At 37.1% G+C, this 23,607-nt stretch overlaps 2 protein-coding genes across 6 annotated transcripts in view; one reads left to right on the forward strand and one right to left on the reverse strand.

The window, feature by feature from the left end:
* The window catches only part of LOC121328744 (ubiquitin carboxyl-terminal hydrolase 48-like), a 30,160-nt gene extending 25,271 nt beyond the window's left edge, over positions 1-4,889 (reverse strand). For 3 of the 4 annotated variants that reach the window (XM_041273758.1, XM_041273757.1, XM_041273756.1), the window contains exons 1-3: positions 3,946-4,889; positions 1,851-1,971; positions 584-731 (exon numbers count right to left, since the gene is read on the reverse strand). In XM_041273758.1, the coding sequence (XP_041129692.1) occupies positions 584-731; positions 1,851-1,971; positions 3,946-4,082 (406 nt within the window). In that variant the 5' untranslated portion in view covers positions 4,083-4,889. The remainder of the gene's footprint in view (positions 1-583; positions 732-1,850; positions 1,972-3,945) is intronic. The other variant, XM_041273759.1, reaches the window with a different exon arrangement.
* A 6,069-nt stretch (positions 4,890-10,958) lies between these two features.
* LOC121328399 (low-density lipoprotein receptor class A domain-containing protein 2-like) lies at positions 10,959-23,487 on the forward strand. Of its 2 annotated transcripts, none has more exons than XM_041273038.1 (5): positions 10,959-11,343; positions 16,220-16,714; positions 18,715-18,864; positions 19,711-19,833; positions 20,781-23,487. In XM_041273038.1, the coding sequence occupies exons 1-5, from the start codon at positions 11,253-11,255 to the stop codon at positions 21,023-21,025; spliced, it is 1,104 nt and encodes a 367-aa protein (XP_041128972.1). In that variant the 5' UTR covers positions 10,959-11,252; the 3' UTR covers positions 21,026-23,487. The 2 variants fall into 2 exon arrangements, with proteins under 2 accessions (XP_041128972.1, XP_041128973.1); XM_041273039.1 differs by having other exon boundaries at positions 10,962-11,105.
* The last annotated feature ends 120 nt before the right edge of the window (positions 23,488-23,607 follow it).

The raw sequence follows: 23,607 nt of genomic DNA on the forward strand, positions 1-23,607 counted from the left end.
ACACACTGTTAATAAATCAGAGTAGCAAGATTTCAGCAGAAAACAACCTTCATGGTACACTACTCTAATATAATCATGACTGAGGAAATTCACCAAATTGCGTGTTCCAGGCATTTAAATATTGTTTAAAGTTTATAGTTAAAATGTTGTAGTTCTCCAATAAAGACATAATTTCATTCGTTATAATCTACGTTTTGACGTTGCCTTTAATTGCTGTTTGGAAGTGATGCCTAAGCTGGGCTTTATGCACACTTCCTGTTAATAAAAAGAGCTAGTTATTAAAGCATTATTAAATAGTGCTGTGATTGTTATTGTTTTATGCATTATTTCAATTTTGGTATTATGCAAGCATTATTTTTAGTTGCACGTTGATGTAAAGTATAGTGTAATCATTTACTAATTACATATATTTGATTATTAAAATATAAAGACATGCCCATCCCTAACCGCAAGTAGACTGGTATAAGCCTACACTGTCGTTTATATGTAATGACAAGTATCATTTATTTATTTATTTTTAATAAAACAGAAACAAGCAAACAGTTAATAGTTATAATCCCCTAGAATCAATATGGATCCTAACCTGTATCATCTTCAGCATCATGCTCTTCAGCCCTGGAGTTCTGACAAAGGTAAAGCGTCTGCCGCAATTCCAGGTTATGAAACCACACCTGTAGAAATGTATTCACGTAACAGGTGGCACCAAGATTTGTCAGCCCAACAAATGTGTTCTGGTAAAAAAAAAAATAAAGAGAACAGTTAAAAAAGAAACAAAACCTTGTCATTTAAATTTGTTTGAAAATTGTAGGTTAATATTAACATTTTCTTCTATTCAGTTCTGTTATATTTCTGCTGGTTTTGATCAACTGAACCCCATTTCAGTTAACATCAATATTTATTGAAAGCTTATTATAAATTAGTGCTGGAAAGCATGTTTCAAATTTCAAACAGTTTAAAAGATTCAAAATTAAAATAGGCTTAAACCTTTAAGGACTGTGGTCATCGTAAAGTGTCATTCTAGGCCCGTGATCGAGTACACGCGATAAAAAATGCAATTAATTTCTTTCTTACTGGGCCACCATACTCAGCAGTACAGGTTGTAAATGCATATCATTGTATAGGGGAGGTACTGAATTTCACTGCCGGATTGTTTTTCACAGAGACAGGCATTTCATTCTTAAAGGGCACAGATAAACTGTCACAACATATTTTAAAGAAACAAAATATCACTTGTTTAGAGCCAAGAAAAAAAAAAAAAACGAGAACACTGTAAATCCGATGTATTTGACATTATTATAGTCTCATGTGTTTTAATATATGTGTTTTTACAACATTTATAAATATCAAGAAACAAGTGGATATAAGCAGATAACGTTTCTTGAACTAAATGTATCAGGTATGTTTTTATTTCCTTATTACTAATAATTAATTTTATTTTTCAATATTTACTGTGAGAAAATAAAATCGAGAGTAGTGTCCATTATTGCTTATAAAGACCCTGAGAATAAACATTTATTATGGCATTGCAGTCACTCGGGTGTAAGAATGTCTTGTAATTTGCCCAAACACCAATATTTTTCAACAATATTTTCAGTATTGTAAAGTCCTTCAGGTCATAGAACAACACGTTTTTATAATCTCTAACCAGAATGCATAATAAAAAAATATTTAAAGTAAAAAGAAAAATGTTTAAAAATGTGTTGGGGGGAAAAAAAAAAGCAAAACATTTATGGTTTCTGAAGTATTTTATAATGTTCCCTTTTTGCTTAAAGCTTTGTGAATAGGCCCCAGTGTTTCTGGCAGAGAAGTGAATCTTTTGCATATTTTCTAAAAGCACCAGAAATAGGCACCTTGTCTCTTCTTTCTGAGTTTGGATCGTCAATGCTGTGGAAGGTATTTTCATCAATTTCTCCTAACCAAGTATGTTCTCCAATACCAACCAAGCAATTAGGGTTTCCCTTGCAGTTTCTTCTGGAGAGAATAAAAAACAACAAAAAAGTACAACTTATTTTTCTATGTTAACTTCTCAGTTGCTGATCTATTCTGTGCACTGCACAATAAGGCACCAGTGAAAAGACCACACATTAACTAGACACTAAAGCAGAACGGATCACATTTAGTCTGTAGGTCAATTTAGGTTGCATGTCTGGGTGACAGGCTCAAGAATGCAGTTATGATTTCTTATCACAGGGAACATGGAAAAAGCAACAGGCAGAATTCCAGTACTTGCTCCCAAACATACACATTCATTTGTAAACTGATCAACAATCCAATCGACTATGCACACCAGTTATCAGGCTTTCCCACCAAATTCTACCTTTTTTCAGAAGGCACATTCCACTGGGTGAGGAGGTGGACTGTTCAGAACTTAGAATTAAACAAGAAAATATCAAAGGCTACTCATCTTTTTAGTCATTAACACTAAACTTAAATAATCAATCAAATGACCTTTGCACATGGTAATTATATATTGCCCACCTAAGTCAAACACACTATTTATGTCCACATTTGATGATGTCTAATCTACCTTGGCTACCAAGCAGGATAGGATTCTATTATTGGGTGATTTTAACATGCATGTAGACATTGAACCAGATTATAACCATGGAATTTCTGAGATTACTTGATTCCCTAAATGTCCAGCATAAGGCCCTACTCAAAATTGTGGTCATACATTAGATTAAGTAATTTCCCATAGTTTAGTTGTTCACAATTTTTTTAAAACTTTTGATCTTACTATTTCAGATCATCTTGCTGTTCTTTTCAAAGTTGATCTGCCTTTACTTACAAAAGGAATTGACACATACTATTAAAACTGAGGTTACTAATTCCTCAACTGCTATACAGTTCTAAAAGGATTGAGTCTATCACCATTTTCACATTCTTTGATATCTGATGAGCTGGTTAATAATACCGCCTTCACCAGTACTTTTAATGCTGTAGCTCCAGTTAAAATCCCAAATATGTGTCCTTTAAAAGACACTCATTATGGTTTAATGATCTGACTCCAATTGAAACGTAAATGGTCAAGTAAAATAGAATGGCTCCTTCATTGGCCAGATCAACATACTAGCCTAAATTAACTGAAACTAATAAAAGTAATCCTAGATATATTTTCTACTCTAGATAAATTAGTAAATCCTCATTCTAATATTTTCCCTCATACTACTGCCTCTGATGATGACTTCAGTCTCCAAAATAAAGCTATAGATATCACAAATCAGATTTTACTGTGGTTAAAAGACCTATTACTCATTTCATACTGTAAAAGACTTCACTTTGGTGCATGTGTTAAGATGATATGTTTTTAGACTGTGGCGTGATTTTGTTTACTTTAGTTGACCAAATGTCAAGTTATTATTTTTGCAATAAATACCCAACAGAGAAGACCGTTCATAAACTGACACAATGTACTGAAAAAACAGACTTCAATGAACAAATAATGAACCACTGCTTAGTCATTTAATTGGCTCTTTAAGAGATGTTTGGAAATTGTTAACCCATTCATGACAAATACTAGCTCCTGGCTAGGGCATTTCAACTTGACATCAATAGAGGCTGATTTAATTTTTCCATAAAAAAGTAGTTTACTCTAAAAAAATAAATATTAGAAGGATTTTTTTTATGACCGGCCCTTCACAATTCCACAAGACCGTCTCAATCAAATGAGATATGGCACCAACATAAAGGAAAGTTGTTTGACCCCAGGACAGATTCACCAAGTTTAAAAAAACAAAAAACATGTAACCAAACCACAACGTGGGTTAATGTATCCAGTTTTTAAGTACAAATCAATGGGAGACAAGACCAGTGCTCACAGATGCTTGCAGGGTGTCAACGCCTTTTTGTACTGTGCAAGTACTGTACTGTGTGCTCCAGTGTGAAATACATTTGCTTGAGTAATAAACAAACAGAACAACAAATAATAAAACACACATCCCCTACCTGCAGGTCCCTCTCTTGCAGGCTTGCAGTCTGATACGGTATGCGGTCTCAATTTGCTCAGTTTTGACATCCTCGGGTCTCACCGACTCAATCCAGCGCCAGGCTGCCCTTTCGAGCTGCAGCCGAGGGGCCATCATAGGAAAATCCCACCGCTCTTTACAAACACCGATCCCGTCTCTGAGAAAGGAGAAACCGCGGTCAACGGCCTGGTCCAATCATCAGACTTCAACCATAATTATTTATAAATATATCCCATTCAAATGTCACGCCAGCAGCGACGTTTTCTTAAACTTTTCTTTCTGGGCGCAGCTCGTTATTATTGTTTTCAAAACAGATTTTCGGGTTAAGTGTTTGTGTTGTTATCACTATTTACGGTAGCGATATAAAGTTCTCTATCCTCTCTTTTGTTTTACGTTGATATGTTCAGAATACAGTTGCTAGTAATCCCAATAAATGAAACCTGCGTTTTCGGAATATTTGTTTCCCCATTTGTTTTATTATGAAACCTAATATTATATCGCAATATAATAAATTTACCGGCGCATATTTGTATATCCCATTTTTTAATTATTAATTTGAATATCCCTTTACAGTGGAAATAAACCCGATGAGTTAAAAAAACAGCCCAGTGGAAAGTTCTAGAAATTGTACATTGATTTAAATCCCTTTACACATTCATTTGTCATTACTTCAGCCCTGTTATTTTTCAAACCTCATTATTTAATTCTGACCTGGTCCTTTTTTTTTTTTTTTTTTTTTTTTTTTTTTTTTTTCAAAACTTGCAGAATAGGTGCATTTCTCTGAATATACAGATATTTTGTATACGTGTTTTTTTTCTGTTTCTATTAATTTAATCCGTTTTTTTTTTTTTTTCGTCTACATTTAATTTCCTGCTTCAATTTCAAACTTGTTTTGGATTATGAAGTACACGTCCACGTATAGCGTACGCACGTAAAACGCAAAGAATCATTGATTTACCTTGTTTGCGTCCTGCTTAAGGATTATAAGGATAGGACAATGATGTCATAGATGGGCGGACTAAGACAGGCAGAGTGCTCGGAGCCCAGAAAGGACAGTCTTCTTTAAATCGCGTAAGGTTTGAGTGACATGGCAAACATTTTACAGGTATTTTCCAATAATTAGCAGTCCAGCTAAATTAGAAGAAAGGCTAGAGTAACACTGCTTGACTCTCGATAGTCAGTGCTAAATTAATTATACGTTCTTTATTAATCGTTATCAAAAATTGTAAGTTACATACATAATCGTTATACCGCATTATTCGTTAAAAAAATGTTTAACGCTTACAATTGCTGCCGTCAAACAGTCTTTACTGGGTTATTGTGAAACCACGTGTTCAAATCTCCCCTCTAAACATTTCCAAAAATTAATTCTAAGTGATTAAGCGAAATATGCAGGTAAAGAAAAAAAATATACTTTTTCTTTCAGTGTTTGTATTAGTGTATTGCCCCCCACAGCTCATCAAGTAAATCATAATTGAAATATTCAATCTTTGGAGTGTTGTTTTAAAAGGTTTTTAAACTTTTTAGAACAAGAGACCATTACATGTGGTCAAGTAAAATGTATGTACCACACCACAACATTTCACATGTACAGAAACACAGGCAACTCTATATGGATGAAACTAGTTCAGTTGTTATTTTATTCTACATAATAAAAAGCCAAAAACAGACGCTTCGGTGCATTTACACCTTCAGAGCATAAACAAGAATCACACAAATATATCCAATTACAGATAAATAACAAAGACTATACATGGACCCTGGTCTAGTTATTAAATATACAAATATGTAAAATAAACATATATAACATGACAGAATTACCAAATAAATTTAAACTGTCACATAATCATACTTTGGTTCTTAAATTATCGTACAAAATTAGAAACTGTAGAAAAGTCTGCGGCTTCTGGTGTCTGTCCAATGCTTTACCCTCCACCTCTGAGTGGGCTCCAATAATGGCGCCTGTAGTGATTTCACACATTGAATCATGGGATTGTACGATTGACCTATGGGATTGATGGTTAATGGAGGGAAACCTGAAATGCGGCAAGTGGCAATCATTGCAAGGGAATAGCATCATAATATGTCTTTGACTATAAATCAGACAGGGTTTTTTTTAATCGTGTTGACCCACGAAGGCAGTTTTCTTTATGTACTGGATGACAGCCTTTGAAAGAGTACGTTTATTATGAGTGTATCACAAAGATTACAATGCAGACTATTTTTCTTCATATATATTGTTAACCTACCCAAATGAAATAGTTTTCTTTCTAAATGCTACCTTTTGCACTGTGCTTGATGCAGGTAGACTAGTATGTTTAAAATAATTTCGCAACAATATATAACAAACTAAAAAACAACAAGGAATAGAAAAATAAAAAACAGCTGCACATTTGATTTCACCAATGTAAGACTACACTACCAAATTGGCATTCCAATAATATAAGACTCTACATTAATGCAAGAAACGCAATTTAAAGGATGGTAACAAACAATATTTTGAAAATGGTTACCTGAAATTGATTCTGCCCTGCATAAAGTCTAATAAAATAATTTTGGTTTCCTGTATATTTATTTTTTAATTTTAAATGCATTAGTCACTGATCAATTGGTTTCACAGTAAGCTTACCAGGAGTGTGCGCAGCAGTCAAAGGGTGAGCCTTTTAATGTTTTGTTCCCTGGTAACCTTTCATATACAATATAGCATGCAACAGTGTGCAAATGTATTAGATCACCCCACTGCTTCCGTTTTATTTTGTTGTGCTTATAAAATCAAACCACTGCTACTGAAAATCTAGGGCAATTTTCAAAATCGGCAAATAAGTGATTGTCTGATTTAATAGATGACTTTAATATGCCACACATGCAATTCATTTAAAATAGTAAGAGCTAAGGAACCCATAGCCTCAAATGATAAAAACATTGAGACCTTTTAGAAGCTGTTTAAGATGCCTAATTAAAGCACACAGTGGTCTAACATTTTCACACATGAGTGCCTATTGTTTCTATATCACTGATTACTGACTGAAAATTGAAATTCTCACACCAAAGTTTTCATGCAGGTAGGTATATAATGTACATGACAAATTTTAGGTGTTCTAATACATTTGCACACTACTGTAATATCAATTACCTTATTGATAAGGCACAAAATAAGTAAGAGTAAAGTTCAAAGTTTCCTTTAATTAAGATATGAATTATATTGAACTTCTGATCAAAATAGAATTTCAGGTATTCATTTCTTAATTACCTTATCTTGTAGCATCTTGGGCAGGTCAAACGATTTCAATACAATCAATCGTAATTAAAAGGTAAAACATAAGAAACTGAATCAAATAACAAAAAACCTTCACAAGCAATTCTGGCACTGTGGGTGGATGGGTTATCGTCTTGAAAGTCTTGATGCACAACAATGCTTAGGGACAGTCACGCCTTTTATAGTAGTGATGTGTGAACTGGTTCCTTTTGAAACAGGGTACCCGATTCTGCTTTGGAACCGATAAACCGCATACAAATATCAAGGATCCGTTAAAATAATCAAAGCCTTTTAATTTCTGTCAGAAATACATTTGATAATTATAATTGAAGGAAAAAAAACGAAAAAAAAACCATGCACTTAACTATAACTTATATTTGCATTTTGTTGTCCTTGTTTTAGTCTACTGACTGATCGCGGCTGTGATGCGTTCAGTTTGACTTTTTGTGGTCTTTCTAATGTTTTTTTTCCATGCTGATGTAGAACTGTAGCACTTTTTTGTACATTTTATTAACAATATGCACAAATTCAAAACATGACAAGACAACAAAGGTGTCAGTTGTGTCACTGGTGACTAGGGAAAGCCAAAACGCAGTGCATATTGCTCTTTGAGAAGTTCGTGCCAGGAAAGGACCAAGCCTTGTGCCGACTGCTGTCGTCTAGCACACAACACACATGACTATTAAAAAAATATCATTAATAGTACTGACAGCTGCATGACCTGACAAGCTATTACAATAAATAAATAAATAAATAAACACGTGTAGGGATGTGGCGATTGTAAATGTGTTTAAAGTTAACAAATAAAATAATAAATAAGTTATACCTTTTTTTACACGTGATTTTTGTAGTAGAATGCTATTCAATTTCATATCGCATTTAAGTGTACAGTCTAAAAAAAAACACACCCCATACGTAACGAGTAGATTAACCCATGTTCCAGCGCTGTGGAGCATTTTGCTTTACTAGTGTAGGTGCTTGAAAAAGAAATAAAGCGGAATTATCCCAGTGGCGTGAAAAAAAAAAGCGAAAACTCTCACAAGAAAAAGCAAAACATATGGTAACTTAACCTTCACTAACATCATTCTTTGCTTCACTGCAAGCGGCAGGCAGTAAAGAAGATGCTAGTTGTAGTACCTCGTCGGCTGCAGCTATGAGAATGTGTCTGGACCACAAGCTGAAACACCTGCACATGATATGGAAACCGAAGAGGGCCTTGTCTCACATCAGCATGTTATCTAATGACCCAGCGGTTCGGCCAGATCATATAAGCAATAATCAATGATGTGAAATTGTAAAAAGAGGTCCGAAGCAGATTATTGAAACTGAATTTTCCAGAGAATGATGCGGCTTTTCGTGGACATACAATGATGCACGATTCACAAAGTTTTTGATGCTTGGAAATCCTAAATATGTCAAATGAATGAATGAATGAATAATAATAATAATAATAATAATAATAAAATAATAATAATAATAATAATAATAAATTATTGTTATTATGTGATATGTTTAGATTTTGTTGTGTTTTATAAGTAGAAAAGCCATTACACAAATCATAATTGCAAACAATCTACCTGTTTGCCAGTTATCGGGTAGTATGGAGTTATTATCATGCTTATTATTGGTAAGATTCAAGGGGGGAGGCAAAGATTCAGAGACTATGTTTTAAAGTGAATTGAAAGCTGCAATAAACAAGCTTCCACCATTTGAAGTTTAAAATCAGTTGTTTCTTCATTTACTCAAAATAACCACATGCAGTATGCAACAAAAAATTCCATATACCTGATAAACAGTGTGTTTATTTTTTATAACTGCTAATTACTGTTATCCTACATCTTGGAATTGTTTCAAATACCTGCCCTGGTAAGGGCCCCAAAATCAAGTACTACATGGGACCCCCAGGGGGCAAACCCTGCCATTGCCTGCGAGGGTGGAACTTCCTGTGGTTGTTTTCTGTGTTGTGTTGGAGGGAGAGAAGCAATGGTGCTGATACAGTGTCAGCACGCACTGCAGGGGAGGGGGGTTCGCTGAATTGGCGTGTGAGGAGGAAAGATCACTTGTGCTGAGGTGGATTTACAGTAAATGCAGGAGCTGATTTATTATTTTTGCCTTCAATTTCCAGGCTACTTTGTCACGTCACAGGAAATAGGAGCGAAGTTGAATACTGACACCTCGACAGCAGAGGCGGGCGCTGCAAGAGGGCGGAAGTGACAAGCCCAGCTGGAGTGGTGATGGTGGCGGGAGGGAGGAGGGCGGTACATGGTAAATAAAGAAATCCGATCACTCCCGGTTGGATTGCATTGTCAGCAGCATCACAGGCAAATTTGTTTGAAAATGTTTTGCTTGGATTGTCGGGAGAGAGAAGTGCAGTCACCAGTCGAAAAAATTGGGAGAGAATGAAAATGGAGCAGCCATTTTATATCTACGGTATTTTGGTACATTTAGATTTAAAAGATTGAGTTGTCACTTTCAGCCACTAGGGAACCTCCATTCGCAAAAAATTACTAGCCCAGTAGAATATTGCTACTATACCTGGAGTGGTGGCCATCTCTCCACCAGGACCACTAAATGTTTCCTCCCGCAGATTAGTCAAAAAATGTCATTGGTGGCGCAGATGCGGGGAGCTGGGGGTCCTCTTTTTGGGGGCCAGTGAAGTTCACTTTCCAACCTTGCAGGCCCAGTCGAGCTGGCTTCGTCCTCGCCAGGAAGGTTCTCCGAGAGCCAGAGGGGACCCCCGGCCAAATCTATCCTAACAGTCTTGTTCTCCATCTCTAGGTTCCTCTTGGGGTCAACATCGATGTTCCCCAGTCTTGGAGGCTGATCGCTTCGTTCTCAATTCTGTTAGGGCGGCTCTCCTCGTACCAGATGGAAACCCAGTACTTTTTACTAACAGTTTGCTTTAATCTGCACCACACTCCCTCTCTGGCCCCTTCTTAGTATGCTTATTTCCTTCCCTCAGCATTCCTGTCTCCTCGCACAGCTCAACCTCTGACGTCTGGCCGCACCAGCTTCCCTTAGCGTAGGTGTTCCTTGTAAGCCGGTGAGACTTGTAAATCTCTCTTTGATGTATCCACTGTCTATCCTTCATTTACCTTTGGGGGAAGTAAAGCTTGCTTCCCAGCCTTGGAAAGTGATTAGTTTGGTCTCACCTCCACGAGGGCAGCTCTGCGAGAGCCAAGGGGAAATCCTGCCCCTCTTTCTAAAGTCACAAGCACATCATTCCTATTTTAAGTCCCGTGGCTTTACATCAACATCCAGCCCTAGCTCCAGTTCCATGAATTCTCTATGGCTGTTTCTGCATAGCTTTTTATGTGCCACCTTATTAAATATTCCAGCAGAAATGCTTTGGAAGACTCCTCAAGGCTGATAGGTGAAGCTAGCATTTAAATAAAGTTAGATGTTCATGACTTCATTAACAGCAGCCAATACAATTTCAAATAAACCAAAATGCCAAAAAAACCCTGAAAAACATGTCAATAAAGGTCCACTCATTGACCTAGCTAGAAAACGGTGCGTGCCAGTTTTCATCTGAAGGCAATACATTCCAGCACTCTCTGTCCTCCATGGTGCTAAAGAAGCAAGACCCCCACTCGCCTCATCCTTTTACTCCTTAAGCCATTTTCATGCATCACGCTCATTGTCCAGAATTCACACTGGCTACCACCCAAACCCCCCACCCCCAACTCCAATCCATCCAATAAATCACCCCAGTCGTCATGGAAACTCCAAAACACATAGACGAAACAAAGAAGGCCAAGAGGGGAACAAAAACCAGGATGACGAGTGACCGTGCACAGACCCTCGGAAACATCGGCGGAAAACAAACCTTGGTCTCAAATTCTGAAATTCCTCTCCGATATGTCCGTCTCCATGTTGAAAGTGTAAGAGAGATATTTGAAGTTTGCTTGCGTGCAGCTCTAGGAGGGATCTGGGCTCCATAGTGACACAGCTGTTACAGTTTTAAGGGAATCCCTGTGTTCAGTGCCCAGCACTGACTATCTTGAAAGGCACATTAAAGGAATGTTAAAATGGCCAACAAGGGGAAACGTTTTCAGCTTCTGTCAAAAGTATTTGTTCTGCTAAACTTTATGACACTGCAGGTCCATACCATAGAAACAGGTAAGGAGTTTCTAATTAGTTCCTAAAAAGCACTTTATTGCATTTGCTTTCGGTTGTAATGTGGTTTTAATTAGCTTAGCATTTTATAAATGTTTGTCTAAGACCTTTCTCTGTTGTTTGTAGATGCCATTATTTGTCTGTCATCATTGGTAGAATTTGAATTGATGAAATACAATTGGAAATTGCTGAAATACATTGGAAATACTTTTTAAGATGATGAACACAAATGAAATAAATACAAATTGTAAAGTTGATCCATTCAGGCTTTTTAATCTTGACTTAATCTTTTAATCAATTAAATAGACAATTTTAACAAATCAGTAATTGAGTAATATCTATGTATCCCATATGACATAATAGTGAATTAGCAGTAGTAGGTTTTTATAGAGCCATGCAAACAAAAGTGAACTACAAAAGCTGACCAAATCATAGCAACAACACTAACCAGCTTCGGCAGTTTTCTGCTCCGTAAAATGTTGCATGCTTTATCGCTTTCATTGCATTTTCACTGTACTTCCTTCAACCTAAGACTAAAGATGCCACCTTGTAGTCTTTTTAAACTAACAACCTATAGTGGGATATTTCAAAACAACCACTGTGGGCAATCCTGGTCTATCTCATTCAATAATAAGATTCATTAGAATACATAGAACAAGAGCTATTACATTGTAAAAAAAGATTTCATTAAATAAAGTGTTCATTAAAGACTGGATAAAACTTCTGAAAACCGTTTGAAAATATGCTTTAAGGATTTAGGGACTTGGGTAACAAAATACAAGACGACACTAACAAACAGTTTGGGTGTGAATTACAAATTGTGCTTAAAGATATATATTTTTTTATGTTAAATGTTCAAAATAGTTAAGGTGTTTATATATTAATTAACCCTCAAATCCACTGCTTGCTGTTTAAAATGAGGCTGTCGTAATGAGTACCTAAGATATGTCCTACATTCTGAGTGAAATGTAACAACGCGATTCACCCAGAAATACGTTCTTGGTCCACAATTTTACTGTGTAATCACCTGGTTAAAAAACGTAATTTAATTGGGGAGAGAAAGGATAAATGGATGTTCCTTTAATTTGTTTCTGTATCCTTCTGTACAGTTTATTATTGAACATTTAGAATGGTTATAAAAAGGAAATAATGTTAATGCCTTATTTTATTTAGCCAACATAAAATATTTTTATTTTATGGTGGTATTTAATCCTTCATTGTATTTTGAGTTTCCATATATACAAGAAGTATATGTATAAAAAAAGTCGTGTAACTTTGTAAAACTGAATACAAGTACAAAACTTAGTAAAATCTCTGTGTCTGTCTAAGTGGAAGGCAATGCCCTGCGATTTAAAGACGCCCACGCTGCTTTTAATACTAAACAGTCTATTGATAACGACTCAGGAAAACGGAACATTTAAAACCGAGCTGTACCAAACAGTACTACTAAACGTAAATAATACCACAAACATGTACTGAAAGGTTGTGTCTGCATTCAATCAGTGCTCTATCTGTGTATACCACCAATCGGATTGAGAAACTTCTACAAGCAATGTCCAGTGATGTTTTTAAAGGCCAAATGTATCAATATACTGCAGAGTGCCTTAAAAATTATACAACACAAAATTGCAGGTAGCAGTCTATTTCTAGCCTTATTAGTTTTCTTTAGATGTACTCTTATGCAAGGACTGCTGTTTATTTCTCTGTGGTATTTCCTGTATTTTTTTTAAAAAACATAACTAGGCAACAATGTCGCAGTGGCATTAGCATAGATATCATTTAAATAAAAATAGTAGACTAGACCCATACTGCTATTTGGTTTGATAGTGATGACAAAACTATTTCATAAAACTAGCTTTTTTATGTAATGAAGTTTGTAGAAAATGCGTCTCAGCTGCCTGTTGCTTTGGTAACACAATGATAGCTTTCGCTCTCAGGTATATCCCTGTCGCATTATTTGCTCACGGTCTGCTTACAGATCCTACTACTCCAGATCTATAAAATAACTTTCTTCATTGTTTTTTTACAGGTTTTCCATCATTCTTAGTTGTTCTTCTTGCAATTGCTTACATATTGTTTGTTTTTTTTTGTTTTTTTTTATGTTAAAGTGCTTTGGCTGTGAGTTTAAGGGCCACTCTTCAGTTCAAGTTGCCTGCGATAGACATATGTAACATAGTCGAGGCTTTTACTTCTATGAAGCCACATTGACTAATCAGAAACGCATACAGTATTTGAGTTAGGGGTTGTACCAAAACAGTCGACTAGAACAGGGGTTCTCAAACTCGATCCTGGGGACCCCCTGTGTCTGCTGGTTTTCATTCCAACCGAGCTGTTAATTACTTAACTAGACCCTTAATTGAACTAATAATTAGCTTAATTAGACCTTTTTTTACTAGTTTTCAGCTCTTCAACAGTTGCAGTTCAAGTTACTTATAAAATATTAGAGCTAACTTGAAAACAAGTAAATTGTTGTCGTGGAAAATCCGTTACACATACATTACATTTCAGAACATTAATACATTGTTTATTAAAATACCAAAACTACATACACAAAGAGAGCACCAGACACTATCAAAAACATGACCTGTTCATATTTTTATCTTGACTACTCAAATCTGGCAAATAAGCAGTTGTTCTACCCCTAATTTTAGTGCATAAATGCACTTTAAATGCAGTAAAAATCAATCTGATAGCAAACCTCACAGAAAGGTAAGTGGACAAAAATAAAATTGAATTTAAACCAACTCTTTTAATTAAGTAAAACTGGATTTAGTTAATTAGTCACGTTGATGCACGTAATGACTTAGAAATTGGTTTGATTGAAGTACTGTATTTTCTTGACCTCCCCCTGACATTCCAGAGAGACAATCTTAAACCGCCTTCCTTTCGTCCCTGGATACGCTGATAGTAAATGCTTAAGAGTCATAAATCTTATTATTATTTGGTCTCCCTCCCAGCTGGGTGATGCAGTAAGAGTGGACTGGGGTGATAGATAACCACCTAACCTCTTTGTGCAACCCTTTACTATGTAGTGATAGAAAACTCTGGACACATACATTTGACTTTTTCTTTGCACTCCAGAAAAAGAGAGGAATTGCTTGAAATATTTTCTAAAGAACGCCATCAATCGCAAAAGGAAGAATAGCACCCACAGCACTAAGTGACGCTGTACAGAAAGAGAGACAGCTGGGTGTGTGAAGAAAAACGACTGCGCGACCTCTGCATTGACAATAATGACAGGGTAGAGTCACAACCCAGACTGGTTACCTGCATGCATTAGACCCAGAGACAGAAAGCTGCAGTTTGAAAGTGCTGTTGAGCACTTTATCAAACAAAAGACAAACAAAACACAGGAAAAAATAAACACCGCAGGAGGGCTAAAACAAACGTTCAGACAAAATCAAACAGGCTGGGCATTTTCCTTCACTGTAAAGTTTCACAACAATACAACAATTACAGCACAAAACCCTCTCCTGTCTCCTGTCCCAACATTTTTGGTTCCTTTTATACATGTGGCCACACCTCAATTAGCACCAATTATCAAACTGTGTAACGACCACACCTGTGATTGCTGGCAGGGATAGATTTAACCCCATCCCTGCCAACCTTACATTCCCACATACACACTCTATACATTATGACAGGGGTGTCAAACTCAGCTCCTGGAGGGCTGCAGTGTCTCTGGCTTTCGTTCCACCCGAACGCTCAATTACTTAGTTGGTCTAATTATTTGATTAATTGGACACATTTAACACTTCTTTCAGGCATCAAAATGTTTCATAGGTAGTGTACCTTGAATCAAGTACATTTTTAAAACCAACAACTGTAAAATACCTTGAAAGATATTAAATATGTCAAATTCAACAAATAATTAGATCAATTAACAGCGTAAGCTGGAATGAAAACCAGAAGACCCTGCGGTCCGCGAGGACTGGAGTTTGACACCCCTGCGTTAAGGGATTTCACCCTGCCCCTAGAATGTATATTGCAGGAGTCTTGAAGCCAAGCCTAGTGCCCTTGACAACAATAATTTTTTACACCCAGATTAAAACATTCAATAAATGCATGGCTTAATATTTTCATTACTTTAACTTTCTAATATCTTGTATATTTTTGCTGGCCGGTTTAGTTTTTTTTTTTTTTAATCTGTGCCTGTACTAGATAACCTGCAATGCCTGTTTCTACCTCGCAGGCCAGGTAGAAATAAATATTCTCATCCGGATTTTACTTTATACATGTTCAAGATATGTCATTTCATACCCGTTTAATATCTAATCAGGCGTGTCCTCCGTCATTCTCTACAGCAGCTTCTGCTGATTCGTTATGTTCATTTTTACTACCGCAATTATTTTGCACTGTGTCTTTAAGAGACTGATTTATGTTAGGAACTTGATGTCACATGTGAGTTTGTTAGCTGTGAGTTGCAACAAAGCACATTCTCTGCTGTCACAACACTAATGCCATTTACCAGGCTTAATGTTGGGGGCAGCCTCTGACAAGACAGAACTGAGTTTCTGAAGTTGTTTTAGAAACAACCACAAGGGGTGTGCAACTGTTATTTATAACCCCCTTGCAACTGTGGCAGCTGTGTGTTAATAAATGGGAAAATCTCAATATAAATCACAGTTACAGAGTGATTAGAAAGGTCTTACCATTAAACTGAACACGAACAAAAAGTGTTCCAAATAAAACCAAAAGAATTAAGGACATGGGAGAATATTGTTCTGCTCCAGTAATGTATTTGAAATATTTTATTCTAGGGCAACCTGGCACACTCTAACTCTAATGAACATCAGGCCACATTTAAATTAATGGTAAGGGACTAGTCTCCATGGATAAAACTTCTGGTTTTGCAATCAAATTGTTTTCTAATTGCCAGTGAACCTTGTGGACTTCTGTGGGCAGACCATCCGGAGGGATGGGATGATCGTCAACTCTCACCGTGAGTCGCGCAAGTACTACTTTGTCACCATGGGAACGGACTGCCACCTCACCATGCAGGCCACCTCACCCAAGGACAAAGTGCAGTTCTACTTCCGCTTCTTCCTGGTGTACAGCTTGCTGCGGGTCAACCAGCCCACCACCCAACCACAGCCCAGCCCCAGCATGGCCCTTCTAACCGCAAACCCCAGCAAGAGGCCTCCCACCTTGCCCACCCCAGCGGAGGAGGCCGCAGACCCATGTCACCTTGGTTCTTATGTGCAATTCTACGACGGGAAAGACAGGAACGCGCAGCCTATTGGCGCTCCTCTGTGTGGTAAAAGCCTCCCCAGGCCCATTTTGTCCACCGGGAACTATCTGACACTCAGGCTTGTGACACGGGGACAGCAACCAAGGGTGGACTTTGTGGGCGATTTTACATCATTTAGACTAGGTAACAGGCCTACTCTTTTTCATTAGTTATTGAAGCCATTAGCAAGATAAATATCATCCAGGGGCCTAATTTTCAGAGCGTGTTAGCTTATATTGAGCAAATTATTAATGTTTTAAAACTAAACATGAGCTACAACCACAAAGAAGAAAAACATGTTTATGTTATATAGACTGGCCAAGACAACCTATTCACACCCGTAATTAAATGTGTAGCTATCTTTATTTTACAGTAAAGTATAACAGGAGAGCGGTCTTAAAGTATCTTTCACAATTTTGTTTTTGAACTTAATTAACAAAGAGTAGGGACTCAGTAATTGAATGTTTCAAATAATTGATCATTTCAAATAAATTGTTCATATATAGTTAATTATATAACAAGCAGGCTCTACCTCCCTAGTATTTCCTATGGAGGTTCTGTTATTACTCAATAATGGAACAGCAAATAAGACACAGCTGAGAGATGACACAAATTATAGAGTGAGAGAGTTGAAAGGTCACAGTATCACATAATTTTTTAATATCAGGAAGCAAAACCATACAGGCCTGCACACAGCCAGTTACGAACAAAAATATTACAGAACGATGACAAACATTAAAAGGTAGGGGGTGCCTAAAGAATTGTGTGTAGCTACAGTATTGTGTTCTTTAATATCTTTTACTTCCTACAGAGCTGTAGCCAGTCGAGAAAAGTTCCAGCAAGCCACAAAGAGTTGTAAGAGAACCTCATATTCTACTGACAGACTTTATGGGGCTTTATCCATTAAAAGCCAGGGGAGAGTATGCCCGCTATTGTTTTCTAACTGGGGATGTCCTAACTTACATCCACCCCATAAAGTACAGCTCAGTTGCTGAATGGGTTACCGTGAAGCCGGGAGGCTGCAACGAACAATCTGCAATGCAAAATAAGCTTGAGGTTGGAATAAATGTGGAACTGTATGAGACTTCCGGGGTCTAGTTTATCAAGATCTTCATGCTCGACTGACATGTTTTTTGTAGAAAGGAAATGTAAAGTATATAAAATAACAAACAAACATCGACACCAGTATTAAAGAAGCCACCTTATAAAAAGTATTTTACCATGCCTGGCTGGTCTTTACAGTGTTTAACTATACTTTATGACACTAATCTGCTTTTACTATGGGAAACTTTTTTAAAGGACATAATGAAACTGTTCTATGAAACGAGTGCCTTTATTAGGTGTTTAATTCAGGGCCTAGCTATTGCACCTTTATCACCCAATAAGCAAACCTGGCTACACTAAATAAAATCTTACCTCAAATTCATATGAATTTCAATAGCGTTAAATAAGATTTCATAGGAGTCACATCTGGGTTTTCTGTTCTTTTGTAATGGTTTTTCTAAACAGATGAAAAAATGGCCACAAATTGAAAATGATTTCAGTTAGAACACGATTCTGTATCATCAGCAAATCAGCTTCCAGCTCTAGCTGCCCACTGGAATGTCGCCTCATCAGCTGTGAATCAAGCTTAAAATCAGTCCATGCGGTGCTGGCTTTTTCATTTGGACAGCAAATACTAAACAAAGACACAATTGGTATAAATGTCTTATTTTCCACCAAAACCTGCAAATCAATACTTTGCACTGATGAAAGCAACCACTCCTGTAACTGCAAGCGCAACTATTTTCCCAAAAGTGTTCCCAGCGGAAGGATAACTGTCAAATCATAAAAGCTCAAGGTAAATGTAGGTTTTACATTTTTGAAGGAAAACAATGAGAAAATGGTTTTCCAATAGAGATAGTGCCCTCGTGATGAAGGCTGTACCGCGGGGTAGTTGACCTTGACTTTCATTTGCGCCCTCTTTTTTGGACGCATAACTCCAATCGCGGTTAACTACCACACTGCAGAGCCTTCATTGACGAGCACTATCGCTTAAGTAAACATCACAGGGGTAGCAGCTAATGCATTGCAATCCAACTGCAAACTCCAGTGATTCTCCAGTATAAAAAGTTGGGTTCACAGTGTTACAATTGTTTTTTCAGGGTTTAACCAGTCCGAGTGCAGTGGCGAGCCTTATTTCCCGTGCCACAATGGGAAATGCATACCCATGAGTCTGGTTTGTGATGGTAAAGACATAGATAACTGTGGAGACGGCAGTGACCAGTCATCTCTCCTGCCAGCTAAATGCAAAGGTTAGTAAAACATGCCACAGTTAATTTTACAGAACCCTACCTGTTTATTATGTCCCCGTTGTCAGAATAATGCATCACCACGGTGATAATAATATGGTATAAATAAGCGACTGGTATTGCAGTTGTGCAGTGTTGTTTTTTTTATTGAATACAGGTATGTCTGGTTTGTCTAGAGCTTTTGGAATCTGATAATAACACCCTTAGATGTTGCTACACATAAGCCTTGTGTTAAACATTATTATTATTGACAAAAAAATCGCCTCATCTTCTCATGGAACAGTCTAGGCCTTACTCAATATTGACAAAGCACATACCAACAGATAGATTTGTACAAATCTTCTATATCTTAATAGCACCTCTTGCAACTCACAGCTACAGGTTTGAAATATCGGAGTGATCTTATTGTGTTCTACTTGTTGTTTCGAATCACATCGTATATCATTTTCCTGTTTCAGTCATGCCATCATGGTGACTTTTCCAGTCCCCTTGCACCCCCAGTGGACACAATTAATACCACATTTGTTTTATGTGGTATTCCTTACTGAAGTATTTCAGGGATAGAGTGTTCATGGGGGTAGGTTAATGATCATTGCACCAGCTGTACTTAGAAATAAGACATGTTTGAGAGCTCAGTAGAGTACACAGCAAACCTTTAAACTATTTTTTTTTAACTCGCCTGTATGTGATGGCTGAAACAGACAATAATATACAAAGCGAATCTAAACCAGTTGCTCTTTAAAAACAAATGAAATGCACACTTATAATGCTACAGTCAAATTCTAACACAAAATTATATTCTATTTCCAATGAACAATAAAACACAAGTTTTGCTTTCCATATCCCAAGGTACCTTCTCCACAGACCCTGAGAAACTTGATGCAATGACCAGAACCCCACCCTCTTCCCCTACCAGCCAAACCTGCAGCACCCAGTCTCACGGCAACATGCCCCAGCCCGATACCATCACAGGTACGTGCCGATCCTCACACAGCTCAACAGCTCTTACCATGCAGCTGGTTGGACATGTTGGAATGGCTGGTACTGTACTCTTCTATAGTTCAGCCTTATGCACTTTGCAGCACCTGCAAACACTCTATTGATTTACCAGTTTTTTTATGTTACCTTAGGTAGTTTTAGCTCCTTGTCACTCTGTGTCACATCCTCTCGTCGCTTGCAAGTTCAGTTTTATCTCAGGGGGAAACAAATGCAAGAAAGACCACAACAGCTTATGTGTAACACAGTCTTTATTCAGAGAAATACATGGTTTCTGAAATTTGGACTGTGGTTAACGTTGTCAATTCTTTTTTGGATTATAAAAACTTAATTCAGGTCTCCCCTTACCATTTTTTTTACATGGATTCTTCCTTGAACTTTCATTGGTTTCTCAGCCTTCATACTAACCTAGTGTTCAAATAAAACAAGCAAATGGTAAGTTACTCTGGGGATGCTCTCTTGGTTTAAATATTTTATGAATGAAGACTGGAGAGACAAGGCCTCTTGCTCCATTCTGCTCATGAATATGCTATAAAAAGATAGAAGTTGTATCATAGAGTGATTAGCGCTTTGATATAGGAGATTACTTGCAATCATAACCTCTCTTCAAAGTATATGAACAGCATAGCGTGTCTCACTAGGTCAACCTGTGCTTTAAACTGTCCAAAAATCAACAAACGTTTTTCAGTGGCATGCCTTTGGATATTGGGTGAACATGACGTTAACAGTTTTAAAAGTTGGATTTTTTATTTGTCAAAATGCATTTGTTTATTTATTATTTTTTGCTGATGTATTAGTGAGCTTGTTTGTGTGTTGTTTGGTTACACTGTGATGTGCTGAACTCACTGAAAATAAGACCTGAGCTTTAGTGCATAATTCTTCCCAGCTTCCTTTCTAAATGAAATGTTTTGTGATTGTCCCAGATAATAAAAGGCATGTGTCTCTGCTGGCCCTCTACATCGCTCTGGGGGTGATCGGGGGCGGGTTGCTGCTCTTCTGGTGCTGCTGGTCTCCTGGCTGGTTTGTGTGGAGAGTGAGCGCGTGCAGACTCATGCCATGCTGTAACTCCTTCTGCGCCTCCTGTCAGCTCTGCACACAAAGCTGCTCACGCAAGGACCACCGCCTGGCCAAAGTAACACCACAGAGCACTGCCACCATCGCCATGTAACACCAGCAGGCCTTCTGCAGGGAACAAGAACCAACACAATGCCTGTACCTCCAGAAGTGTAATGCAGCAAACACACACTACTGTTTTATGAAGCAATACTAATAAACTGGAAGCTTTGTCCTTCAAATTGTTAACGAAATAAACAATTACAATTCAAAACTATTAAAATTGTATTGTTCCAAAGAGCTGAGAAGGCTCCTGAAATGCAAATGTAAACAGTAACCAGTCTTGAAATTTCCACTTACACTTGAAGAAGAGTCTGAGGATTTGAAATAGTGTTTGTATACGACACTTAATCTTCTCTTAATTTAATATTCCATTTGCTATACAAGTCTCAAAAATGTGCAGTTTAGAAAGCAAACACACATTTTAATTTTTAAACATATATGTGATATCTGTTTGACTAAGCAAACTTTCTTTAACCTAGTGCAGTACCCGATACATTTCAAAAAAGCATGTCTGCTGTTCCGTGTATTTCAACCTCACATTTGAGACCTATATATTGAATATTTTATTTAAATATGAGGATTTAACTTGATCGAATATCCCACATACAATAGGGAATTAACTTGGTGCCTTTATTAACTGTGAACCCCACACTGGATAAGAGTCATATATGGACAAGCAGGACAACATGTGAACTTTACACACCAATCGTAATGCGTTTTCATTTGGTGCATTTCATGCAATACTTTCCCAGTGACATACACACCAAAGGTATCACTGACGTGAAGCAACATTCACTATAACACATGTGGTATTTCCTTTTTCTATAAGCACTTACTATAGACTGAGGAGTGTCTTTCAGCCAAGCAGAACACTAGTTCTTCCTGCGGACACATCATCAACAAACCCCATTCACGACATCAACCGTGCTAGACTGACTTTCCACTGTGCATTAGTCGCAATACGGCAGCGCTAAAGTCACCTGCTTAAAAACTAAAACTAAACCTTTTGGCACCTTGTTAACTATAAAGGTCATTTAAAACATAACCTTTCTTTATGGTTAGAAACACTTCTAGTTGTATTTTGTAATGCCTATATTAACAGTTGTGTACAATAGAGCTTGAGGACAGTGACCATCTGTGTGGGTTATATCAACTCGCAGCACACAAGCTGATCTACATGACATCAACATAAGACGTTCGTCTTTGAAGCATATGGATCATAGTCCAGTCCTTGCTTTTCTATTCAATTCAATGGTGGAAATGCCTGTTCATTACACTGGTGCCCTATAGGAAAGCATACTGATTGCCTGTGGTCTAAGCAGGTAATTCAATATCTGTGTTCTTTGCATTATTTTAAGCTACAGCATGCGTGCTGGCTTGTGCGATGCGATTCTCAAAAGTCGCTCTGGATCTTGGGGGACGGCAAGCATGACACTGAAATTCCCCGAACCTCGGTGAACAGAACTGTCCTGAAAAATAAAAGTTTCGGATTATGGAAATCCAGTTTTTTCTGTTGATTTGATTTTTTTTTCACTGCACCCTTGTACAGCACCAGTATGACAGTTTAACGAGTGAGGACCGAGCCTGGGTTAACAGTATTGTACTGAAAAATGAAACCAGTTTGATGGAGTAACGAGGGGGGAATATTTGTAAATGCTCTCATTCATACCAGCTATATCCTACAGCTTAGAAATATCCACACCTAAAAAAGAATGACACTTCATTTAACTGGGAATATACTTAAAAACAAACATTTCAAATGGCTTTCAACTCTTCAACTCGTATGTAGGGCATACTGGTAATGCTGTTTAACACAAGCTGTGATAAATATTAAAAGATGCTATTGTTTTAAGGGGGCACTTGTGTTACAAAAACTGATGCAAATTAGGAAAAAATGACCTTCAAATAAGAAAAATTGGACAAGTGGGCTTACATACATTTCTAAGATCATTAGAATGTATTCTAATGTTGTATTTTACTGTACATGTCAATATTGGCTCTTGAGGTTAGAAACTAAATATTGTGTAATATTAAAGTACCAGATTGATCATTGCATTATTATTGTGTTGTTGTTTGAATTGATTGTGCTGCTATAAAATATTTTCTTTTTATTAAAAAAAAAGTGCATTACAAAACTAGTTATATTTTGTGGGAGGGAAAAGAGGGGTGAAATTGAGAAATAATCCCAAATCATCCAGAACTTTAAAAGTACTAAAAGAAACTTAAATCCAAAGACAGGTGTCTAACTGTAATTTGTTTTATATGTCCATTGCCATCACTTTGGAATGTTTTAGTTCTCCCATAGGGATAGAACTACAACATAAACGACTGAATGAATGTAGTGTGCTGTGTGATCTTTAAATTTCAACAAACTTTTAAAAAGTATAGTAGTTGTGAATGTCACCATGTACCAGAAACTGAGTCATTCTTGTATGAGAAACATGTCATTATTTTCAGGTAAATAAAGTTTCTTAGCCACTTAGAACAGTAATACATTTGGAACAGACTTCTGCACAGAAAAATCTCTTTGGAGAATACAATCACTGGACCAAAGGGAACTTTGTGAATAGCAGCCCTCAACCCTGAAATGCTTTCCTCAGCTGTTTATGTTCATGTAGATTTTAGCATACCAGA

The sequence above is a fragment of the Polyodon spathula genome, chromosome 16 (assembly GCF_017654505.1).
Source record: "Polyodon spathula isolate WHYD16114869_AA chromosome 16, ASM1765450v1, whole genome shotgun sequence".
Classification (NCBI taxonomy): domain Eukaryota; kingdom Metazoa; phylum Chordata; class Actinopteri; order Acipenseriformes; family Polyodontidae; genus Polyodon; species Polyodon spathula.

Bases quoted from the DNA above. Each gene is read 5' to 3' on its own strand.
- LOC121328399 (XM_041273038.1), top strand. From the start codon at position 11,253: ATGGCCAACAAGGGGAAACGTTTTCAGCTTCTGTCAAAAGTATTTGTT. The intron at 16,715-18,714 runs GTAACAGGCCTA...TTGTTTTTTCAG, and splicing joins TTTTACATCATTTAGACTAG to GGTTTAACCAGTCCGAGTGC. The intron at 19,834-20,780 runs GTACGTGCCGAT...TGATTGTCCCAG, and splicing joins CCAGCCCGATACCATCACAG to ATAATAAAAGGCATGTGTCT.